General features: G+C 44.1%; 1 protein-coding gene and 1 pseudogene across 4 annotated transcripts in view; both read right to left on the bottom strand.

The window, feature by feature from the left end:
- CDC27 (cell division cycle 27) overlaps positions 1-17,652 on the bottom strand; it is a 60,670-nt gene extending 43,018 nt beyond the window's left edge. For all 4 annotated transcript variants that reach the window (XM_075562023.1, XM_075562022.1, XM_075562021.1 and 1 more), the window contains exon 1: positions 17,474-17,652. In XM_075562023.1, coding sequence (XP_075418138.1) covers positions 17,474-17,500 — 27 coding nt within the window. In that variant the 5' untranslated portion in view covers positions 17,501-17,652. The remainder of the gene's footprint in view (positions 1-17,473) is intronic.
- Positions 6,576-7,045, bottom strand: LOC142458371 (transcription factor BTF3 pseudogene; annotated as a pseudogene).
- Positions 17,653-21,564: the final 3,912 nt, after the last annotated feature.

The raw sequence follows: 21,564 nt of genomic DNA on the forward strand, positions 1-21,564 counted from the left end.
TTTTGGTACAGGTATGAATCGGGTGACCCCTGTGAAAGGGTCGTTCGCACCCCCCCCAAAGGGGCCGCGACCAACAGGTTGAGAATCGCTGGTTTAGATGATCCTGATTTTGCTGGCAACATCTCACGTATCATAGTTAAAGGCCAGTGGAACATATGCCTTCTTTTCACCACCAGGTCTGATCAAGGTGTTGACCTTGGCTACATCAATATCACAGTTTCCTCACAGTCTGTTTAATCTGGTGCTTCTTGATCTTGACGTCCACCATGAACAGTGTGTTGCTATCTTGTATTTTCTTCATGGCAGACTCAGTGGTCAAAGGGACCCTGATGATGGCAAAGTGGTCCAGCATGTTTCTCCTGGGGGCTCTTCCACGGGTATTTGGGCTGCCTTCCTAGGCTCAGGGTCTTGGGCCGCCGGAAGGTAGGTGACGTGCAGATCTTTTTTGTGTGGCTGTAGACACCTTTCAGCATGGTCTCCTTGGTCTTTAATGCCTTTGCTTTGCCTTTCATTTAGGGAGGGCCAGGGACTTCCTTTTTTTGCTTCCAACCCCATCTTCGTAAAAAGCCCATCCGGATATTCTAGGCTGCAGTATTGACAGGAACACTGATGGCCAGGCCTTTTCCCCTCATGCTTGTTGGCGGGTTTGAACTGCAGACCTTTTGGTTAGCTGCTGAGTGCTAAACTATTGTGCTACCAGGGCTCCTTGAACATATACTTTCCCCCCCTTTTTCTCACAATAACTCTTATTACCCCAAACCAAGCACCTATTGACCCCTTAAGTTGAATCTTACTTACAATGAGCCTGTAGGATAGAGACGAACTTCTTGCTCAGGGCATTTTTAGAAACTGCATCTTTACTAGAGTAGAAAAGCCTTCATCCTTCTCCCACAGATCTAGTCAAGTGATAAAATCCTGATGCCCACAGCACAAACTCCTTGGTGCATTAGAAAAGGTTCTTCATAGACTGGATCCTATCTTATCTGTCCAGAGTCATTCAACTCTCATGGCTTTGCAGGCCTCTTTGTACTGGGCTTTTCCTTCTTTGGGGAATGTGCTTGCCTCTCCTCAGCCCTTAAAGCTGTTCATCTCTGTGTAAGACTGTTTAAATAACGTCTACTCTATAAAGCTTTCCTCAGTGATCACTAGCTATTTATTTAATTTTTTTAAACATACTTTTAGTGAAATGCTTATAAAGAGCCCAGATGGTGCTGTGGAATAAGGATTGGGTTGATGACGGTAATGTCCGTGGTTCAAAACTGCTGGCCCACTATAGGGAGAACATTGGGGTTATCTGCTCCTCAGGGCCAACAATGAGGGTAGAGAAACCAGAAGAATTAGGGGAGGGTGGGGGAGAAAGGGGAATCGCTCATAAGGATCAAACCATTACCCTCTCCCAGGGGAACAAATAACGGAAAAGTGGGTGAGGGGTGATTGAGGACGATATATGATATGAAAATAATAATCCGTGATTCATAAGCGTTCATGAGGGAAGGTGGACGGGGGTCAGAGAGAAGAACTAGGGAGCTGACATCAGGGGCTCAAACAGGAAGATAATGCTTTGAAAATTATGATGGTGGCATATGTGCAAATGTGCTCTACACACTGGCTGATGAATGTATGGATTGTGATAAGAAATATAAGAGCGCCCAATAAAAGGAAGAAAAATAAATAAATAGAAGACATAGAAACCCTATCTAAGGTCCCAGTGAGTCAGAGCTGACTTGCTGGTAGTGTTGGAGTGGAACCCCACATGATACTGCAGTATCGGTGCAGTGATTGTTTGATGGGTCTGCCTATGCCACTTGGCTGAAAACAGAGACTACCAGAAAGATGTTCACTTGTGCTTTACTGACTGTGCTGAGGTATCATCAACTACATATAGCCTTGAAAAGAATGGGGGTTCCATTGGCTGTGCTCACGCAGAACTTGTACATGGCTCCAGAGGCAGTTCTGAGAACAGAACAAGGGGACACTGCATGGTTTAAAGTCAGGAAAGGTGCGTGTCAGGGTTGTGTCCTCTCCCTGTATTTATTCAGTCTGTATGCTAAGCAAGCAATCAGAGAAGCTGGCTTACATGAAGAAGGTTGTATCGAGACTGAAGAAAGGCTAATGAACAATCTGAAACATGCAGATGGCCCACCTTCGCGTGCTGAGAGTGCGGGGGGATTTGGAGGCACTTGCTGATCAAGGACTGCAGCCTCCAGCATGGATTATAACTCAGTGGTATCTTCATTAACTGGACCACTAGGTAACATCAGATAAATAGTGAAAAGACTGTCGTTGTCAAGGACTCTGTCTTGTTTGGAACCACAATCAATGCTCAGGGAAGCCACAGTCAAGAGTTCAAATGAAGCTCTGCATTGGGTAAATCTGCTGCTAGAATAGTATTGAGAAACAGGGAGGCTGGGAGGGGGGAAAATGAGGCGCTGATGCCAGGGGCAAAAAACAAAAAAACCAGGGAGGAAAAAGGTATTTTCAATTGCCTCATATACATATGGAAATTGGACATTGATTAAGGAAGACTGAAGAAGAATGGATATGTTTGAATTATGGTACTGGAGAATATCGAAAGGAACATGGATTGCCAAAAGACCAAATAAATCTGTCTGGGAAGCAAAGTACAGCCAGAATGCTCCTTAGAGGCACAGGTGGCAAGAAGTCATCGCACATACTTTGGCCACGTTGTCAGAAGAGACCAGTCCTTGGAGAAGGACGTCATGCTTGGTAAAGTAGAGGGGCTGCAAAAAAGAAGAAGACCCTCAATGAGAGAGCTTGATACAGTGGCTGCAATAATGAGCTCAACCGTAACAATTGTGAGGCCAGCACGGGACTGGGCGGTTATCTCCTCTGTTGTCCATTAAGGCGCTGAGTTGGAATCGACTTGAAGGCACCCGACAACAACAGAATGAAGCTAAACATCTTCTCATGTGTTCACTGGTAATTTATTCCATGTTTCTTGGTTTTCTGGCAAATGACTGTTCATGTGGCAACCATTTACTGACCCTTCTGCAGAAACTCTCTTATATTCTATGAGAGTAAATAAAAAAGCATTGCTAATACTAGGGCCCCAGTTCATACACAAACAGGTTTGCTCAAACAAATTGTGCTTAAACAGGTGGATGGCTAGGCAAGTCCTCTCGGCATCGCCCTAGTCTTAGTATCATTACAGTGCCTTAAAAATATATAAAAATACAGGATACTGTTTGTGCCGTGGAAGAAACAATTCTGAGGTCAAGTCCAATATCAAATTTTTTACAGAATTCAAGTGAATAATCCGGTGCCAAATCAAAGAAGCGTTGCAAAAAGTTTACAGACATGCTGCCTCATATCAAGCATTAGAGGGAACAAGCTTTTTAAAGAAGGTTGGGAAGAACTAAGATGAGCCAAGGGAAGGAAGACCGTGAGCCGTGGCAATGGATGAAACGTTGATGCAACTGTGGTCCAGAAACAGGAGGAAGACAAGCACTCCCATGGATGTGATAGCTACTGCAGCTGTTCGGCACTTTCAGTGAACAAGAGTTTGGCTTGATGGGGACAAAAGCATTGTGCGGAGATCAGCTAGTGCAAAGAAATAATCTTCCTATCAATCTTTTTTTTTCTTTCCTATCAATCTTTTAAGCAGCACTGAAGCGAATAAAGACATTTTTATGTAATTAATTGTAACTGGAGATGATTCTTAGATTTACCCAGAAAGTAAAGTCCAATCAAAACAGTGGTTTCGGTCTGTCTAAATAAGACAGGCTGGATGAACTATCTGGAGGAAAAACAACGGGACCGACAGTTCTGGGGGGACTTGGGGTGGGGGGGTAGGGGGGGTAAGGAAGTGGTGTTAACAAACCCAGGGACAAGGGAAAAACAAATGGTAGAGAAGGGGGAGTGGCAGGCCTGGTGGGAAATGATCAAGGGTAAGGTTGCTTAGAGAAGAGGTATACTCTAGCCCAGGTGGCGATGAAGCATGGTAGTAGGGCAGGAGAAAAGTCAAGGGAGATGGAGGAAAGAGCTAGGAGTCAAAGGGCATTTATGGAGGTCTAGACAAAGACATGTACACGCAAATATATATATGAGGATGGGGAAATAGATCTATGTGTCTATATTTATAGGTTAAGTATTAAGGTGGCGGAAGGACCTTGGGCCTCTACTCAAACACTCCCTCAATGCATGAATACTTTCTTTTATTAAATTGGAACTCTATGATGCTCATTCTCCCAACACAACGGCTGAAGCCAAAGCGGGTGAACAAGTAAATGTGGTGAAGAAAGCTGATGGTGCCTGGCTATCAAAAGAGATAGTGTCTGGGGTCTTAAAGGCTTGAAGATAAACAAGCGGCCATCTAGCTCAGAAGCAACAAAGTCCACATGGAAGAACACACCAGCCTGTGTGATCACGTGGTCCCGAAGGGATCAGTTATCAGGCATCAAAGAACAAAAAATCATATCATTGGCTACACACCTCCATGATACGATCGCCAAAGACAAACGGGTGCATAAGCAAATGTGGCGAAGAAAGCTGATGGTGCCCCGTTATCAAAAGAGATAGTGTCTGGGGTCTTAAAGGCTTGAAGGTGAACAAGCGGCCATCTAGCTCAGAAGCAACAAAGCCCACATGGAAGAAACACACCAGCCTGTGTGATCACGAGCTGCCAAAGGGACCAGGTATAAGGCATCATGCAAAAAATATATATATAAATATATACCATAATGAATGAAGGGGGAAGTGCAGAGTGGAGACCCAAAGCCGATTTGTCGGCCACTGGAGATCCCCTTGCAGAGGGGTTTAGGAGAGGAGATGGGTCAGTCAGGGTGCGATGTAGTATCGATGAAGAACACAGTTTTCCCCCAGATCCTGGATGCTTCCTCCCCCCAACTACCATGATCCGAATTCTACCTTGCAGGACTGGATAGGGCAGAGGTTGTACACTGGTGCATATGGGAGCTGGAGGCACAGGGAATCCAGGGTGGATGATACCTTCAGGACCAGGGGTGTGAGGGGCGATACTGGTAGAGTTGAGGGTGAGTGGGTTGGAAAGGGGGAAACGATTACCAGGATCCACATGTGACCTCCTCCCTGGGAGACGGACAGCAGAGAAGGGGGTGGGAAGGGAGACTCCGGATAGGGCAAGATATGACAAAATAATAATCTATAAATTATCAAGGGCTCATGAGGAAGGGGGGAACGGGGAGGGAGGGGGAAAAAATGAGGACCTGATGCAAAGGGTTTAAGTGGAGAGCAAATGCTTTGAAAATGATTAGGGCAAAGAATGTATGGATGTGCTTTATACAATTGATATATGTATCGGTATGGATTGTGATAAGAGTTGTATGAGCCCCTAATAAAATGTAAAAAAACAAACAAAAACACAGTGCTTTCTGAGAAGCTTTATGAGGCCACTTCAATTTAAGGCAAAGAGGTCCGCTCAGAAAATTATGCTGTTTGTTGGGATTCAGAAAGAAAATATTGAAAGATTTTCTCAAAACACACAGCATTATCATGGGGGCCTACTAGGAAGAAATTTTAAGAAAACGGAAAACTGCAGTGGCGAGAAAGGGGTCAAGAAAGTTGAGTAGGGAAAAGAAAATATTGTTGGGAAACCTCACCCTTCCCACCTCACTGCCCTGATCTTGCCCACGCTTAAAGAACATTTAAAAAGGAACACAACTTGAGTCTGAGGTGCCAAAATCACTGTTTGACATGTAAAGTGTAAGCTGAAGACCCCAGAGATCTGCTGGAAGGGTTAATGAGATGGAAGCACCACCTTCAGAAGTGTGACGATCCAGATGAAGGGCATGTCAAGAAATAATAGCTCCACATTTTGATTTTTTTGTTTAAGGAAAGTTTCTATATTTTGTAGCCACATTTTTGACATATCCTTAAAACATACAAACTACATTTTATGAGATCTCAGAAATGTTTGACTTGACTATTCCCATCTGAATACAAAAGAAAAGAAGTCAAGACTTTAAGCTCACTTAAGTAAACTGTACTAATGTAGGCAGTGTATTTTTCCCTCAACGTTGGTGCTCTTGGCCCATTCATCCTGTAACTTCAAGTAGCTACCGAACACGTTCCTGCTCAGAGTGTGGCCCTGAGAGCAGGGACATCGGATACAAGTGTGGGGTCCCAGACTAGTAACCCAGAATCTGCGTCTTACCAAGATCCCCACGAGTTTGGTATAAATAGAGAATCTTTGATCTCAAAGACTTACTCTAATTAAAAACCTCCAGGTTCGGTACAATCTTACAGGGCAAATGTTAGTAAATATTAGTAAAATAATTCCCAACCTATAGGTTATGTCCCTTTTTATCTTTTTTAACTGGGCAAAGAATTTTATTAACCTTTGTTTCAAATTTTATTCCCAGGTTTCTTCAGCATATCTGGCTACAAAGAATGAATCATGTATAAGCAAAAACGTAAAAGAGCTGCAAAGTCTAAAAGACTTGGGCTTAAAAATATCAGAGATCTAGATTTTATCAGATCCATACGCAAAACAAATTTAAAAAGCAGTCATCATATAAAACAGCAGCTCCAAGTCACTTTCCTCAAGTTTCATCTTCCCCTTGAGAAGCCAACTCAAATCAGTGAGCCTCATTTTCGGATACCTCATCCAAGTTCTCCACAACATATGGAAACCTCATCATCATCTTCTTCTCCTGTAGCAAGTGGGGCCTTTCCATCCAGACTGCTTTGGCTGTGCTTGGGCCAGTCTCCATAAGCTAGTCAGGCTGTCTGCGCCCAGCTGGTTCAAGATGCTGGGGAGCATCTCTGTCAGCTGCTTTGTCTCAGCCTGGCCAGTGATGGTGAAGGTGTTCGCAGCCAGTGATGCTTGGATTTTGGGGTTGTTAACGTGGATCACTGTTCCCCGGTTTGCAAACATATTCACCTCTTCCATACCAGAGACACTGTTTCCCCCTAGCTTCTTGAAGGAGAACTGCAGTTTTTTGTCATATGGTGTGGCTGTTCTGGGAACCACCTTCTTTCTGCGGGCAGTTCCTTTCCCACCAATGCGCACTGTTGCCTGCAATTTGGCCAGTTTCTCTTGATTCATGATCGTCTCTTTCATCTTGTCAGAGCAGAAATGGGGCCACGCGGGGACGAGGGCTGGTGCTCAGGGGTCTTTGGCAGACCAGCTGAGATTAGGCACACACGTGGGGACGCAAGATGGTAGCTACAGCTATTTTTTTTAAATAAATTTCATTTTTTACCTTATGTTTTGAAAGAAAGGCTTGAATAACTCAAATCTAAAGGCCCCCCCATCCGTAGGTCTCCTTGTTCTTTCTGGGTTCTCACCCATTTTCTGCCTATTAAAACATCCTATGTATTAATGGTAAATAATTATGAAACTATCTCTTTTGACATCGTTCCAACTGAGGCGGGCTACAGAGCTTTCCCTTTGATCTGAAGCTTAATATAACTTCCAATTCCCTCTCCCTCAATATTTCTAGAAGTAGTTGGCGTATCTCGTGAGATGATCCTAGCAGTCAGTGTACGTAAAACGTATGATACTGTGGTTTCTGCAGTTAGGTGTTGCCTCACAGCGACTGTGTGTGCCACAGAAGGAATGGCAGTACTCTCCCAACTGTTGTGTGAGCCACCGATGCAGCGCTGTCTCCTTCCTGCTGCCCTCTACCAGACCAAGACCCATGACCTTTCCAGGAAAATCGGTTTCTTCTGATAATACAGCCAAAGTATATGAGACAAAGCCGTTCCAAGGGAGATACAGTTTCTAGGCTGCCCCAAATCAAAAACGTCCACAAGTGTCCAGATGCTGATAGATGTCCTAAGAAAGATCATTTGCTGTCAGAAATCCTTATTTATCTCAATATCCCCTACTTGCAATTTCCAGAGGACAAAGGAGTTCACAGAATTATAATTTGGCCACACTTCAGTTTTCTGCTAGCCATCACAGAAGCTTCTTTCTGGTAGATCTTCATACAAATTAATCCCACGATGCCCCTCAATCTTCCAGAAGGGAACACTTAGAAAAGGCTGCTTATAGACAACCCAAAGCCGCCTGGTTGGGGAGGTTTAGGGTCCTGCTTTCATGGGACATCCCAGTTAACTGGCCTAATGATGTGTTTAGTGCTTCTATCTTACGCCCTAGTTCAGGGTGTACTGTCTGGGTCCTAAAAGCGTGTGAATGGCCATCCAAGGCACAACTGGCCTCTGTTTGTCTAGAGCAGTGTTTCCTCAAGTGAGCGATGCTGGAAAGATAGGGCTCTGTGGGGGGGGGGGGCGGGGGGCGGAGCGCAACTACAAAATCAGACACCTACATTTTATCCTGTGTTATGGGATATACCACACAAGTTTTCAATTGCCAGAAGGGCACTGAGCAATCCCTGCAGCAGGTCAAATAAGTTGGGTAACCTATGATTTGGTGCATGACTCCTGTAACACAGATCCAGTAATTACTCAATAAACTTTAATTGTTGCTATCATCATCATTTCTTCCTGCCTCATCAAAATTCTCCAATGATTCCTCTTGGACAACCCGATAGAGTTTACCAAATAAATAATTACAAAATAAAGAATAAATGTCTTAGATACTCCTATCCTTTTCAGCTGTATTCAGAGCCTTATCAACATTGCCTATATGGATGAGATGTGTTCTTGAAAATACATATGGAAGCCCTGGTTTGTGTTCCTGTGGATGTGATCCTGTTTGGAAGAAGGGTTTTCTTCTGCTATGTTAATGAGGGCATGCCATGATAGGGTGGGTCTTGTATCTAATCACCTCTGAGTTAGAGAAAAAAAGCAGAACAGACTCACAGACACATGCAGAAGACCTGTCTCAAAACAAGAATGCTAGAAGACACCAGAAAGGCCTCAGAGGAACTGACAAAGTTGAGACTGTTTTGGGCCTTTATGAATACGGAGAAAAGAAGACATTAATGCTGACAATATGAAACAATACACAATGAAAGCTAGCTGCTACTTCTTTGTCACAATAGCCAATTAAATAGAAACGAATCTGATATGTAGATTTGAGTCAAAGTTTGACAGATAGCTTGGAATACCTCAAACTTTGGGCAATAAAATCTCAGAGGTGTGATCTATAAATACCTGAAAATATGACAAAATAATAATTTATAAATTATCAAGGGTTCATGAGGGGGCAGGAGGGGCAAATATGAGGAGCTGATGCCAGGGGCTTAAGTGGAGAGCAAATGTTTTGAGAATGATGAGAGCAACAAATATACAAATGTGCTTTACACAACTGATGTGTGGATTGTGATAAGAGTAGTATGAGCCCCAATAAAAATGATTTTTTAAAAAAGAAAATACAGCCTACATGGAGACTACATTGAGAAACAATAGCTTCATGTTTTGATATTTTTGTTTAATAAGGGTTTCATGACTTTATAGCAAAAGACAAAACAAAACAAAAAACGGAGGAAAATCAAGAGTTTTCTGGCTAACAGTAGGTTGGAGAATTGTGTACTTTCAGATGACTCTCCCTATCATCTCACTTGATCTATCTACTACTTTTTAAAAAATATTAATTCCCCCACTATCATGATCCCAATTCTACCTTACAAATCTGGCTAGACCAGAGAATGTACACTGGCACAGATAGGAATTGGAAACCCGGGGAATCCAGGGCGGATGATCCCTTCAGGACCAGTGGTGAGAATGATGATACCGGGAGGGTGGAGGGAAGGTGAGGGAGAAAGGGGGCACCAATCACAAGGATCTTCACATAACCCCCTCCCTGGGGGACAGACAACAGAAAAGCAGAAGGGAGATATCGGACTGTGTAAGATGCGACAGAATAATAATTTATAAATTATCAAGGGTTCATGAGGGAGGGGGAGGTGGGGAGGGAGTGTGAAAAACAAGGAGCTGATACCAAGGGCTGAAGTAGAAAGCAAATGTTTTGAGAATGATGATGGCAACATGTACAAATGTGCTTGACACAAATGGATGTATGTATGGATTGTGATAAGTTGTATGAGTCCCCAATAAGATTTTTTAAAATAGTAATTCATTTAGTAAATATTTATTGAGCACCTAACTTTGTTCCATGATCCCGGTTTCAGTCAACAAACAAAACCCCTCAACAGATTTAAGAAAAGCCAAGCTGTCAGGGATGCTCTCCTACTTCTGTGGGCAGTAGGAGCTCATGAAGAAGTCAGGCATTAATCTATGGGCCCTTATTTCAATGCTGTCCTGGTAGGAGCTTTTGTGTCCTTACTACACAATTAAGAATCTGAATCTTAAGAACAAAAATATGTGGGAATGGCTCAGGGTGAAAGCAGACAGGTTTTCACCTGCGAGTTAACCTTTATCTCCTCCACACTAAAAGATGGCAAAAGAGAGAAAAGGTATGTGATAAGCTACAAGTGGGTGTTCGCTTCAGAGAATCCCAACCTTTGAACTGCATAACAAGAACAAAATCTATAGGCTAAATGGTATTTAACACTAATTTAATTCCACAATAGCTTCTTGAATGCCTAGCAAGATCCCCACATCCCAGTTCAGGGCAGATAAAGACTCCTCGGCAGAGTGGTTAATCATTAGGCTGTTAGCCAAAAGGTCAGCAGTTCGAAACCATCAGACTCTTTACGTGAGAAACATGAGGCTCTCTATGGCCTCTAGGGGTTGTTCAACCCTGTCCTATTGGGTCCTTATGAGTCGGAATTGATTGGATAGCAGTGAATTTGGTATTAATCAAAGTGGCGTTGCTTTAATTATTTGTGAAACAGGTTTCTAGGCAGGTGTGTGACAGTCAGCATGGAGCTTGGCAAAAACTTTTTTTTAAAATCATTTTATTGGGGGCTCGTACAATTCTTATCACAATCCATACATCCATACATTGTGTCAAGAACATATATACATTTGTTGCCATCATCATTCTCAAAACATTTGCCTTCTACTTGAGCCCTTAATATTTGCAGTTCATTTCCCCCCTCCATCCCCACTCCCCCCTACCTCATGAACCCTTCATCATTCACAAATTATTATTATTATTTCATATATTACATTGTCCGACGTCTGGCAAAAACCACACCCCTTTAAAAACGGAACTGGTTTTCTGGAGTTTCACCAGACCAGGTGTGACCTAGAATTCTGGAATCATGCATACTGGTATTTCTCAAAATGACACTCATTTAAGTTAAGCAGCTGAAGAGTGAACAGACCACATTCAATATACATTTTGCATTTTTAAGTCAGATCTTTTTTTTCTTTTGGGCTTGGACTACTTTACCTTCTTGTCACTGAGTTGATTCAGAGACCATAAGACAGAAGTGGTTGGCGACCAACAGGGCGAAGACCTGCCTCCTGATTATTCACTTAACTCTGTCCAACTGTGGTGTGGGCCCCCCTGCCTAGTGAACAGCACTTGGTGCAAACCAAAACCCAACCCATGCTTTCCAGTCAGTTCCGACTCAAAGAGATCCTATATGGCGGGCGGAGTCAAATGCCCACAGGGCTCCCGAGACTGTGCTCTTTCCGGAAGCCAACAGCTTCATCCTTCTCCCCGAAAGTGGCTGCAGAGTGAACCTTGCAGCTCTGGGTTAGCAGCCAAGGGCTTAGCACTGAGTCACCCGGGCTCCTTGTTTCACCCCTAGAGTTGTACAAGCCAATGGTGGATGAAATGCAGCTAAAACTGTCCCTCCCCTCCAAAAAAATTTAAAAAGCGACCAATTAAATTAGACATTCCTCAGTGGCGCAAACAGTTAAGCAAATGTTCACTACTACCAAACATACCCAAAGTCACGCCAGGGAGGAGGTCTGGTGATAGGCTTCTGAAGGTCACACACGGCCTTAAGAACCCTCGGGAGCAGTCTCTACCCCTTCCAAGCGAGGGGAGATTATCGTCATGAGGCAGAACTGACTCAAGGAAAAGAAAACAGCTGTCTGTACGACTCCAAAAGAAACGAAGGACAACAGTCTTAGGCTGTATGAAAAGGTATAAGATAAACTAAACCAAACCAAAAAAACCAGTGGAAATTTCTAGTTGTAAATTACAACCTAGTTTCCAGAGTTGCAATTTAGTATCATTTGTATCAATGGTTCTGAATCATTCATCATTTTGTACCCTAAGGGATATTTGACCATGTCTGAGGGCCTTTTTGGTTGTCACAAATGAAGGGAAAGGGGTGTGTGTGTGAGTGTGTGTGTGTGAGTGTGTCAAACATCTAATAGGTGGAAGCTATGAATCATAGAAAACATCCTACAATAACTGGACAGACGTCACACGAACAATGAAACAGCTTGCATAAAATATCGACAATGGCAAGGTAGGAGATCCTGGTCTACATTATTGTAACTGGGTTATTCTCATAACCTGTGTGTTTCCTTCTCTCCTTCCCAGTAGCCCCAGATTAATCTTCCTGGAGTTTTGTTTCCATCACCATATTTTTCTGCGTAAAAGCCTGCAGTGGCTATTAATTATCAATATATTAAATTCAAATTCCTTAGCCTGGATGTTAAATCCCCTATAATCTGACTCTATCTGGCTACCCAAACTGGACAATTCCTATTAGTAAAGGCAATCATTCTACTGCTCTTTTTTCCCTAAACACTTACATTTTTAATTGGCATATAATTCACATATCATACAATTCAATAGTTCAATCTCCATTCTCATTTTTAATATTGGGCTTTTGCTTCAAGACACTGTATGTCAGGAATATTCTGTCACTTCTCTACTAAATCAGACTCTGACTTCTAGGGTGTGAGCTCCTCCTTCTTCAAAACGCCATTCACATTTTTCAGTCTCTCTCTTGGGCTCATACAACTCTTATCACAATCCATACATCCATCCATTGTGTCAAGCACATTTGTACATTTGTTGCCATCATCATTCTCAAAACATTTGCTTTCCACTTCAGGCCTTGGTATCAGCTCATTTTCTTCTCCCTCCCTGTCCCCTTCCCTCACAAACCCTTGATAATTTATAAATTATTATTTTGTCACATCTTACACAGTCCGATGTCTCCCTTCACCCACTTTTCTGTTGTCCGTCCCTCAGGGAGGGGGTCATATATAGGTCCTTGTGATCGGTTCCCCCTTTCTACCCCACTTTCCCTCTACCCTCCCAGTATCGCCACTCTCACTCAACACTGGTCCTGCAGAGATCATCTGTCCTGGATTCCCTGTGTTTCCAGTCCCTATCTGTACCAGTGTACATCCTCTGATCTAGCTGGATTTGTAGGTACAATTGGGATTATGATAGTGGGAGGGGGGAGGGGGAAAAAAGCATTAGAGAACTAGAGGAAAGTTGTGTGTTTCACTGTTGCTCCTTCCTGCAAGGGGATGTCCTGTTGCCTGCAGATGGGCTCTGGGTCTCCACTCCGCACTCCCTCTCATTCACAATGATATGATTTTTTGTTCTTTGATGCCTGATACCTGATCCCATCGACTCCTTGTGATCACACAGGCCGGTGTGCTTCTTCCATGTGGGCTTTGCTGCTTCTCAGCTAGATGGCTGCTTGTTTATCTTCAAGCCTTTAAGACCCCAGACGCTGTACATTTTGATAGCTGGACACCATCAGCTTTCATCACCACATTTGCTTATGCACCCGAATTGTCTTCAGTGATCTTATCAGGAAGGTGAGCATCCTGGAATGCTAGTTTAATAGAACAAAGTGTTCTTGCGTTGAGTACGTGAGTAGAGGCCCAATATCCATCTGCTACCTTAATACTAAACTAATATATGCACATAGATCTATTTCCCCATCATAAATATATTTACATATGTACATCCCTGTATTTAGACCTCTATAAATACCATTGCCTCCTAGTTCTTTCCTCTATTTCTTTTTAGTTTCCTCTTGTCCCACTATCATGTTCAGCCTTCATTTGGATTTCAGTAATTCCTCTTGGTTTACATTGCCCTTGATTAAGCCCTACCAGGCCTCCTATACCCTCCTCACCATCGATTTTGAACTTGTTGTTCCCTTGTCCCTGGGTTTGTTAACACCCAATTCCTTTCTCCCGCCTCCCACCATTTTTCAATATTTACGGCTTCCTCTTTCCTGAATTTCTTTATTATTCAGGCATTTAAATACATACTTCATTATCCGATTGTTCTTGTTTAATATTCTTATTTTCCCAACAAGATTAAAGCCCTCAAAAGATTAGAAGGAGTTATGTTTCCATATTTCCATTTGGTAGTCCCACAATATCTCCAACTTAATTTGCTCAAAGCAGACTATTTAATTGCTATCCTTCAAATCTGCCTGCCATTCCCATCACAGGACAGGACTGTCCATGTTTCAAGTGGCACCAACAAAATAAAATCCAGGAAGTCATTCTTGATTCCTTCCCACAACACACTTTTGGCAAGTCTCATCAGTCCTACCTGTCAAACATCTCTTGGATTCCTACCCCCAAAACATCTTTCAAATTCACCCACTTGTCTCCTACCTATCCTACTCCACTGTTACCATTTTTTCTTCCCGGTAATTTGGGTGAAGGTTTCCAGGGAAAACCTGTTCTCCCTTCATTCACACATTTTGTTTTGAGACAATGATGATAAGCCCAGCCTTGGAATTGCATTCTTCCCAGTTCCTCCCTCTATTTCCATTTCCACTCCTCTTTGTTCTCTTTCAGCCTTCTGAGTTTCATCCTTGGGCAAACACTTCCCTTTGATCCCCTAGGGTTGATTGGCTAGAAGGTGTGTCTAGCTCCCGGGGTGACTGTCCACCTTATATCATTTAGATTTTAGATTAAAGTTGAGCCCAGTTTTGGGGCCTGAAGGGTGACCCAAGGACCATAGTCCCCAGGCACTGAGTTTTATCATCCTCTCTAAGAATGCTGCTTCTATTCCTTCACCCATATTACATTTCTTAAGAAGTAGTCAAAGAGATCTTAAGGCAGAAATCAGCTCATAAACCTTTTGCTGAAAGCTTTTCCCACTACTCTGAGTAAAAACTGGATGCCTCCTGGCCTCCTGCCTGCGTTCTCCCTTTCTACGCAACTCCACTCACACTCGTCTTCTTTCATTTCTTCCCGTGCCAAGTTTTGCTGCGTCTTAGGGACTTTGTACATGCTGTTTTCTCTACCCATAAAGCTTTTCAAATGACTGTTTCCTTCCTAGTCTTCAGATTTTAAGAGTAAATGCCATTTCCTGAAAGTGGACTTCCCTGACAGCCATTTTTAGAGAAGGCTTTCAAAGTCTCATACTCTTCCATGCCCAGCATATAGCAGGTGCCTGGTGCATTCTTCCAATCTGGTCTTTCTCACTGAAGCTGCTGCTTAACAGGTCCATGTCTCTCCTCCAAACAACTACTATTAAAAATTAAAGAAGGGGAGACACGAGAGACTTTTGTAAAGACTCAAATATAAAGTTAGAGTTTTCTATGAGAGGCAGTTTGGGGGAGGAGTCATTTCCTTGCAGTTAGGCATATATGTCAAACTCAGACTAGTTCTTCCAACTTAACACTTTAAAGGAAAAAAAGGGAGGGGGCACAAACAGTTGCTCATCTTTTCCCTCAGTGGTTTCCTGAGTAATTCTGTGAGCTCTCAGGTGTCCCGAGAAGGGAAACCAAATAATTTTTCAACTCACTCCCCTTCTCTCATTCCTTTCTAAATACAAGTGAAGGGTCATTATAATTTTCGATTTGTTTTTACAAAAACAAATCTTATTCCTCTATCCTATTTTTTAAAATCTTCCATTGCAAAACATTCCCAAGTTCAGCACTTAATCTGGATCACCACAGCCAGAGTTGCCTGCTCCCTCACCAGTTCGAATCCCCTCTGGTGTGACTTCCTTTCAGACCTTAAAAAAACCACCAAAATTCTCACCTAGTCATATCCTAATACTTATTACCAACAACCTAAATTGGAAAAAAATGACTGTGTGTAAGGGGGCCGGGTAGGCACACTTAACTAGACTTTTGATCCATCCCTGACAATATCTAAATGCATTACTCATAAAAGTTCTTAAAGGAACTAGGAGAAACCTAATGGGCATGATCCTCAAATGGGCTATACTCCCGCCCCTCCGCTTTTACAGGTTGTTAGTATTACTAAATAATAGTTATATGCTATCAATGAAACTAGTTATTTAGAAGTTTTAGGGGTTGAGAAGGTTAACTGTAGCATTAATTCTTAAGATAAAAAAAACCACAAGGATATGAAATAGAAAGTAAGCAATTTAAGAAATATTCTCAGCCATTTAAGAAGCCACAGCACAGGAACTCTTTGCTGGTGAAAGGAATTTGTGATGGAAAGAAAGTTTTGGAAACACTGGTACAACTAACTGGAAAACAGGAACATTTTCTAAAATAGAATCCCACAATACATCAATTCAAACAAGGATAGCTGCTCTAAGTAAAGAGCCAGAGAAGAAAGCAAAGCTAAAATCAATAAATATTTCATGATGTGAAGATCACGGGATTATGGAAGTGGTGATGTATCTAAATATTTACTACTATACATCCCAGCTCTGTTAGCGCCACTATGAAGACCTTTCTAAAAAATCAGTTTACTTTTAGAACTTCAAAATAAAGAAAATCCACCAATCAATGAGAGCAGTTTTAGTAGAGGTCAACTCTATGATCAAGTCAAAGATCGTAGGGTGGGTTGAAAAGTCCTCCAAACCTGGTCCATCATCAAGGAACACAAGATTCCATTTCTTCTGAGGAAGCGGGTAGGGGATGACTTGGCACTGCATGACACACTTAAAACCTAATAGGGCTTCTTTGATGCCATCAAAGCACCGTGTGTGAAAGCACACCTTAGCATGGTCAGCACAGTGAAATGGATGGAAAGGCCATTATTAGTTGGTCGTTTCCCAACATCTTAAACACATGCACAATACAATACTCCTGACCCCAATCACTGACAGGTAAGGGGTAGGGGTGTGTGTGGGGGCAAGGGGGGGAGACCCGAGATTTGCGGTTTCTACCCCTTCCTTTAGGATAAGTGCTTGCAACCCCACCACTAGGCCTTGAACTTGTCTTCTCGGACAATTGTCTGCTGGGAAATTCCCTGAATGGGAAAAGCAACGTGGGCTAGAAAGTCTGTCACCAAAATAGAAATTTGTATTAAAAATACCGATCTTACCCTCCCCCTCCTTCCTCTCCCATTTAACATAAACAAACAAACCCCTCCCCTCCGCCCCCCGCAAACTGGCCCCGCAATTAGGAGGCGGACACCAGCTCAGTTCACATGTGCTTCCCAACCATCCCGTAGGCGGGGGAGCACCTGGGGAGAGTTTTGGGCCCGGCCAGGCCCCTAGAATGACAGCAGAGGCTGGCCAGACCCAACTTGGTTCCGCAGGGCCCGCGGCATTATCCCCGCACCCCGCCGCTCACATGAGGGTAAAAGTCACGTCGGGCCAAGGGTATCTCGGCTTCGGTGGCGGGCAAGGGCGGGGGGCTGAGCAAAGGACAGGCCGGACCCGGCAGGCGGGGAGGCGGGAGAAGCAGCCCGGCCTAGGCCGCACCAGGCCGCGGAGTGGCCGCCCGCGGCTTCCCGGCCGAGGCTGCGAGCCAAGCCCCCGCGACGGGCTTATCATTACCTGGACGGGTTCCTGCAGCACCGTCATCCTTGAGCCTCAGGCCCACTTTCGGCAGTGTCTCAGGCCCCCCCCGTAGCGGCTCCGGCCCGGCCAACCCCGGCTCATTTAAACTCACCAGCGACCGTTACCGGGGGATGGGGGAGGCCGAGCGACTGCCGAGTTCCTCCGAACGCGACGCGGAAATACCCGAAGTGGAAAGCGGCGGGCGGGGAGCGAGACGGAAAGTCCCGGAAGAAACCGGAAATACCCGAAGTAAAGTGGCGGAGGAGGAGCTTGCGGTCGGAAACGGTCGAGGGTTCCCGGAGAGCACCGAGTCTGAGCCACCGCGCAGGTTCGCTTCTCAGCCACGCCCTCCCTTGCTCGCGTCCCGCCCCGTCGGCCGCCGGGCGCCTAGGCCACACCCAGCGCCAGCGGAAGGGGAGCGTTACGTGGCGGGGTAGTAGTCTGGTCTCGCCACGCCTTCTTTCTTATTAATTGGTGTGTTGTAGTTTTAAGCAAAGCGTAAAACCGGAGAGCTTGGAGCTGATGCTAATGAATGATTCAAGACGTAGTATTTGCCTGTTGAGTTTAGGTAACTCACCCTGCCCCAGCTCGGAGAGAAATCAGCAATGCGGAAGTTATCAGCAGCCCCCAAAGGTTTAGCGGAGCTCTTAGAAGTGGAGTCCTGGTAGTGTCGTGGTGACGTGTGGGCTTGCTAACCTCAAGGTCAGCTGTTTGAAGCCACCAGTCGCTCTGCGGCTTTCTACTCCCCAAAAATACATTGCCCTATACTTAGGGTCCCTGTGACTCGATGTCAGTGAGTTTGGTTTCTATCCTGCCGAATAGACTCTATGAACTCCAGGGCAGTGAACTTGGTGTTTGGTACAGACAGAGCAATGTAACAGAGGACCACATTACATTATGTTTTTTATAAGTGGTGTAAATCTTAGAGGAGAGGGGAATCAACTGAGATGGAAAACGAGGAAGGTTTCATGAAGGATAAAAGGAGATTTAAACTAGATTTTAAAGGATGGGTAGTAGGAGAAAGAAACGCGTGTTTAAGTGACACGAAGCAGAGGCACTATCAGTCTGCAAAGAGTTAGGGCATCCACTGGAAATAATAGCCAGGTGGTCAGATCATGGAGGCTTCAAAGGACAGTCAGGATTTTAAAATCCTTGATAGGCAAGGAATTCTTACCCTTCGGAAAGAGTGCAGGATTGGAAATCCAGAGTACTGGGATCACATCTCTGGCCCTAAGTAGTCTGCTGCCCTTAGGGAAGTCACCCCTCTCTAACCTTCACTTGGCTTGGTTTGAAGAAAAAAAAAAAAGACTGAATAATTAGTTAACACGACTGTGTCTAATACACATAGTCAAAACCAAAACCAAACCCACTCTGATTCCAACTTAGTCACCCTTTACAAGAGAGTTTAACTGCTCCTAGGGGCTCTGAGAACATACATTTTTTTATGGGAGCAGAAAGCTGCATCATTCCCTCAAGGACTTTGAATTTGAACTACTGACCTTCTGGTCAGCAGCCCAGTGGGTAAGGTAACCCACACGCCACCAGGGCCCTGAAGTACACACAGTGGTCTTTCTCAAATTTCCTTTTTTGCCCAAAATTTGAAGTCAGGGAACTACTAAGACTTTGTTTTATTTTGAAAATAGTGGAAACAGTTTTTAAAGGTTACTTTTTAACCAGAACATCTGTGTCCTAGATGTGTTTCTCATGGTATATTTCACTTTGTAGAAAACCCCTTCTCTGGTTCTCACAGTTTTATGCAGACAAATCAAGTTTGAATGGTTCACCCCTTTCCTTTTGGTGATATTGGGAACCCCACTGCCATTGAGTTGATTCCAGTTTATAGCAACCTGCTATTGGGTGTCTGAGACAGTAAATTGTTAAGGGAACAGCCAGCCTCCTCTTTCTCCCGAGGTTGATGGGGTTGAACCTACGACCTTGAAGCCAGCAGCCACAATGTCAGGTGATGCTAGAAGAAGGGTTTTTTTTTTCTTTCTTTAAACAAAACCTAAAACTCCTCTAGGTGACTGAGCAGTAGTCTCCACTAGCCATGTTTAGTCACTGTGCATACTACTTGTAGCTTTATAAAGGGCTGGTGCCTCTTTCCCATTCTAAAACAATTATTTTAGATTAAAGGAACCTTTCTGGTGCTGTCAGATAAGCATTGGACTGTTATCCTCAAGGTTGGCTGTTCAAACCTACCAGACACTCCTCAGGAGAAAGATGAGGCTATCTGTTCTCATAGAGATTTGCACCTCATGTGGCAGTTATATAATCTCCTGTCAACTTTCGAAGGGGTGGAGTCTAGCCTGTCAATCAGGCCATTGTCAGTGAGGCTTCTGTGTGGGCATGGGCTTCTCCTGAGGATTCTGGGAACTCCTGTATTCCTCCCTGGAGGCAGGACAGGCTCTGCTTCATATTCCTGATGACAAAACACATGGAGCAAAAATATTAAAAACAAAACAAAAAAGAAGACACATAGAGCTACGCTAGAGTCCTGGAGCTGGAGGAGCCACGTGGAGCCCCACACCAGCACTGAGATGCTTACATCACCACTGAATCCACAAGGCTTTCCACCCACTGACCTGTGATCTCCCTGCATTTCACGTCATTGCATGTGTTTCATGAGTCTAAAGAGGAATTTATGGACTAGTGTTGACATATGGGGTAATATTAGACTACGGACTTGATCTGAACTGAGCCGGGATGTTTTCTTAATGTACAATTACGCTTTGATATAAAGCTCTTTCTAATGCACAGATGTGTGTCTCTGGATTTGTTTCTCTAGTCCACCCAGACTAACACATCTCAGAAACGCTATCTAGGGTCACTATGGCAGCGGGACTAGGTCTTTTTAAATGTTTTCTGAGGGTGGGTGGTGGTGATGAGAAAAGCAACCTTGGGGATACAGTGGATTAAATATTGCTCTGCTAAAGGACAGTTTGGCACTGCAGCCCACCAGCTGCTCCTTGGAGGAAATGAGGAATGGATTTCTTTAAAGATTTGGAAACCCTAAGAAGCAGTTCTACTCTGTCCTGTAGGATCACAATGAGTTGGCATAGACTTGACCCCAGTGGGCTGGTTAAGTGCTTGGCTGATTAGTGCTTAGAACCCACCCCATGGCTTCATGGGAGAAAGGCCTGGCAATCTGCTTCCTTAAGGATCACAGCCAAGAAACTCCTGAAACACACAGTTTCCTGAGTCAGAATTGACTCCAAAGCACTCAACCATCACGCTGGATTAATTAAAGTGCGAATAGACTCCTCCTCTGTTCAGTATGGTGGTGTGATGTGCTCACTCACAGCTGGTCTATAGGACTGAGTAGAGCTGCCTCATCGAATTTTCTAGGTTGGAATCTTTGTGGAAGCAGATCACCAAATCTTTCCAAGACCGTAGCTGTCAATGGAAGGAGAAAGCCCTGCCTTTCTCCCATGGAGCGCCTGGTGGTTTTGAACTGCTGACCTTGGGGATCACAGCCCACACGTAACCACTTTACCACCAGGGCTCTTTCATCTTTGACATGAGAATCCCTGGTAGGGGGAATGGAAAGGAAAAAAACTCACTGCCCCTGCATCGCAGCGCCCCTAAAGGACAGAGTAGAGGTGCCCCTGTAAATCTTTACCGGAGTCAAAAGCACCCCCCTCTCTCTCACAGAGTGGTTGGTGCTTTTAAGCTGCTGACCTTGTGGTTAGCAGCCTAATTCTTAACCCATTCTATCACCAGCGTTTCATGAAAGAAAGGGATGGATAAAAGATACTTTTAAAATGTGACCATTTGAACTAAGCATGACTAAGCACTGCTACCAAGTCAAATCTGACGCATAACAGCCCTATAGGAGAGCATTGAACCGGTCCTGTGACTCTCTCAAGCAGAAAGCTTCTGCTTTCTTCCCTAGAGTGACTGGTGTGTTGGAACTGCTGACTTTATGCTTAGTAACCCCAAACGTAACCCCCTACACCACCAGAGCAACTCATAAATACCTTAATAAATGGAGAACTAGAAGCTGTCAAGAATTTTATTTTACTTGGATCCATCCACCAGCTTGCTCATTGAAGCAGTAGTCAAGAGATCAAACAGCACACTCTATTGGG

This window comes from Tenrec ecaudatus, chromosome 10 (genome assembly GCF_050624435.1).
Source record: "Tenrec ecaudatus isolate mTenEca1 chromosome 10, mTenEca1.hap1, whole genome shotgun sequence".
In the NCBI taxonomy this organism is placed as follows: Eukaryota; Metazoa; Chordata; class Mammalia; order Afrosoricida; family Tenrecidae; genus Tenrec; species Tenrec ecaudatus.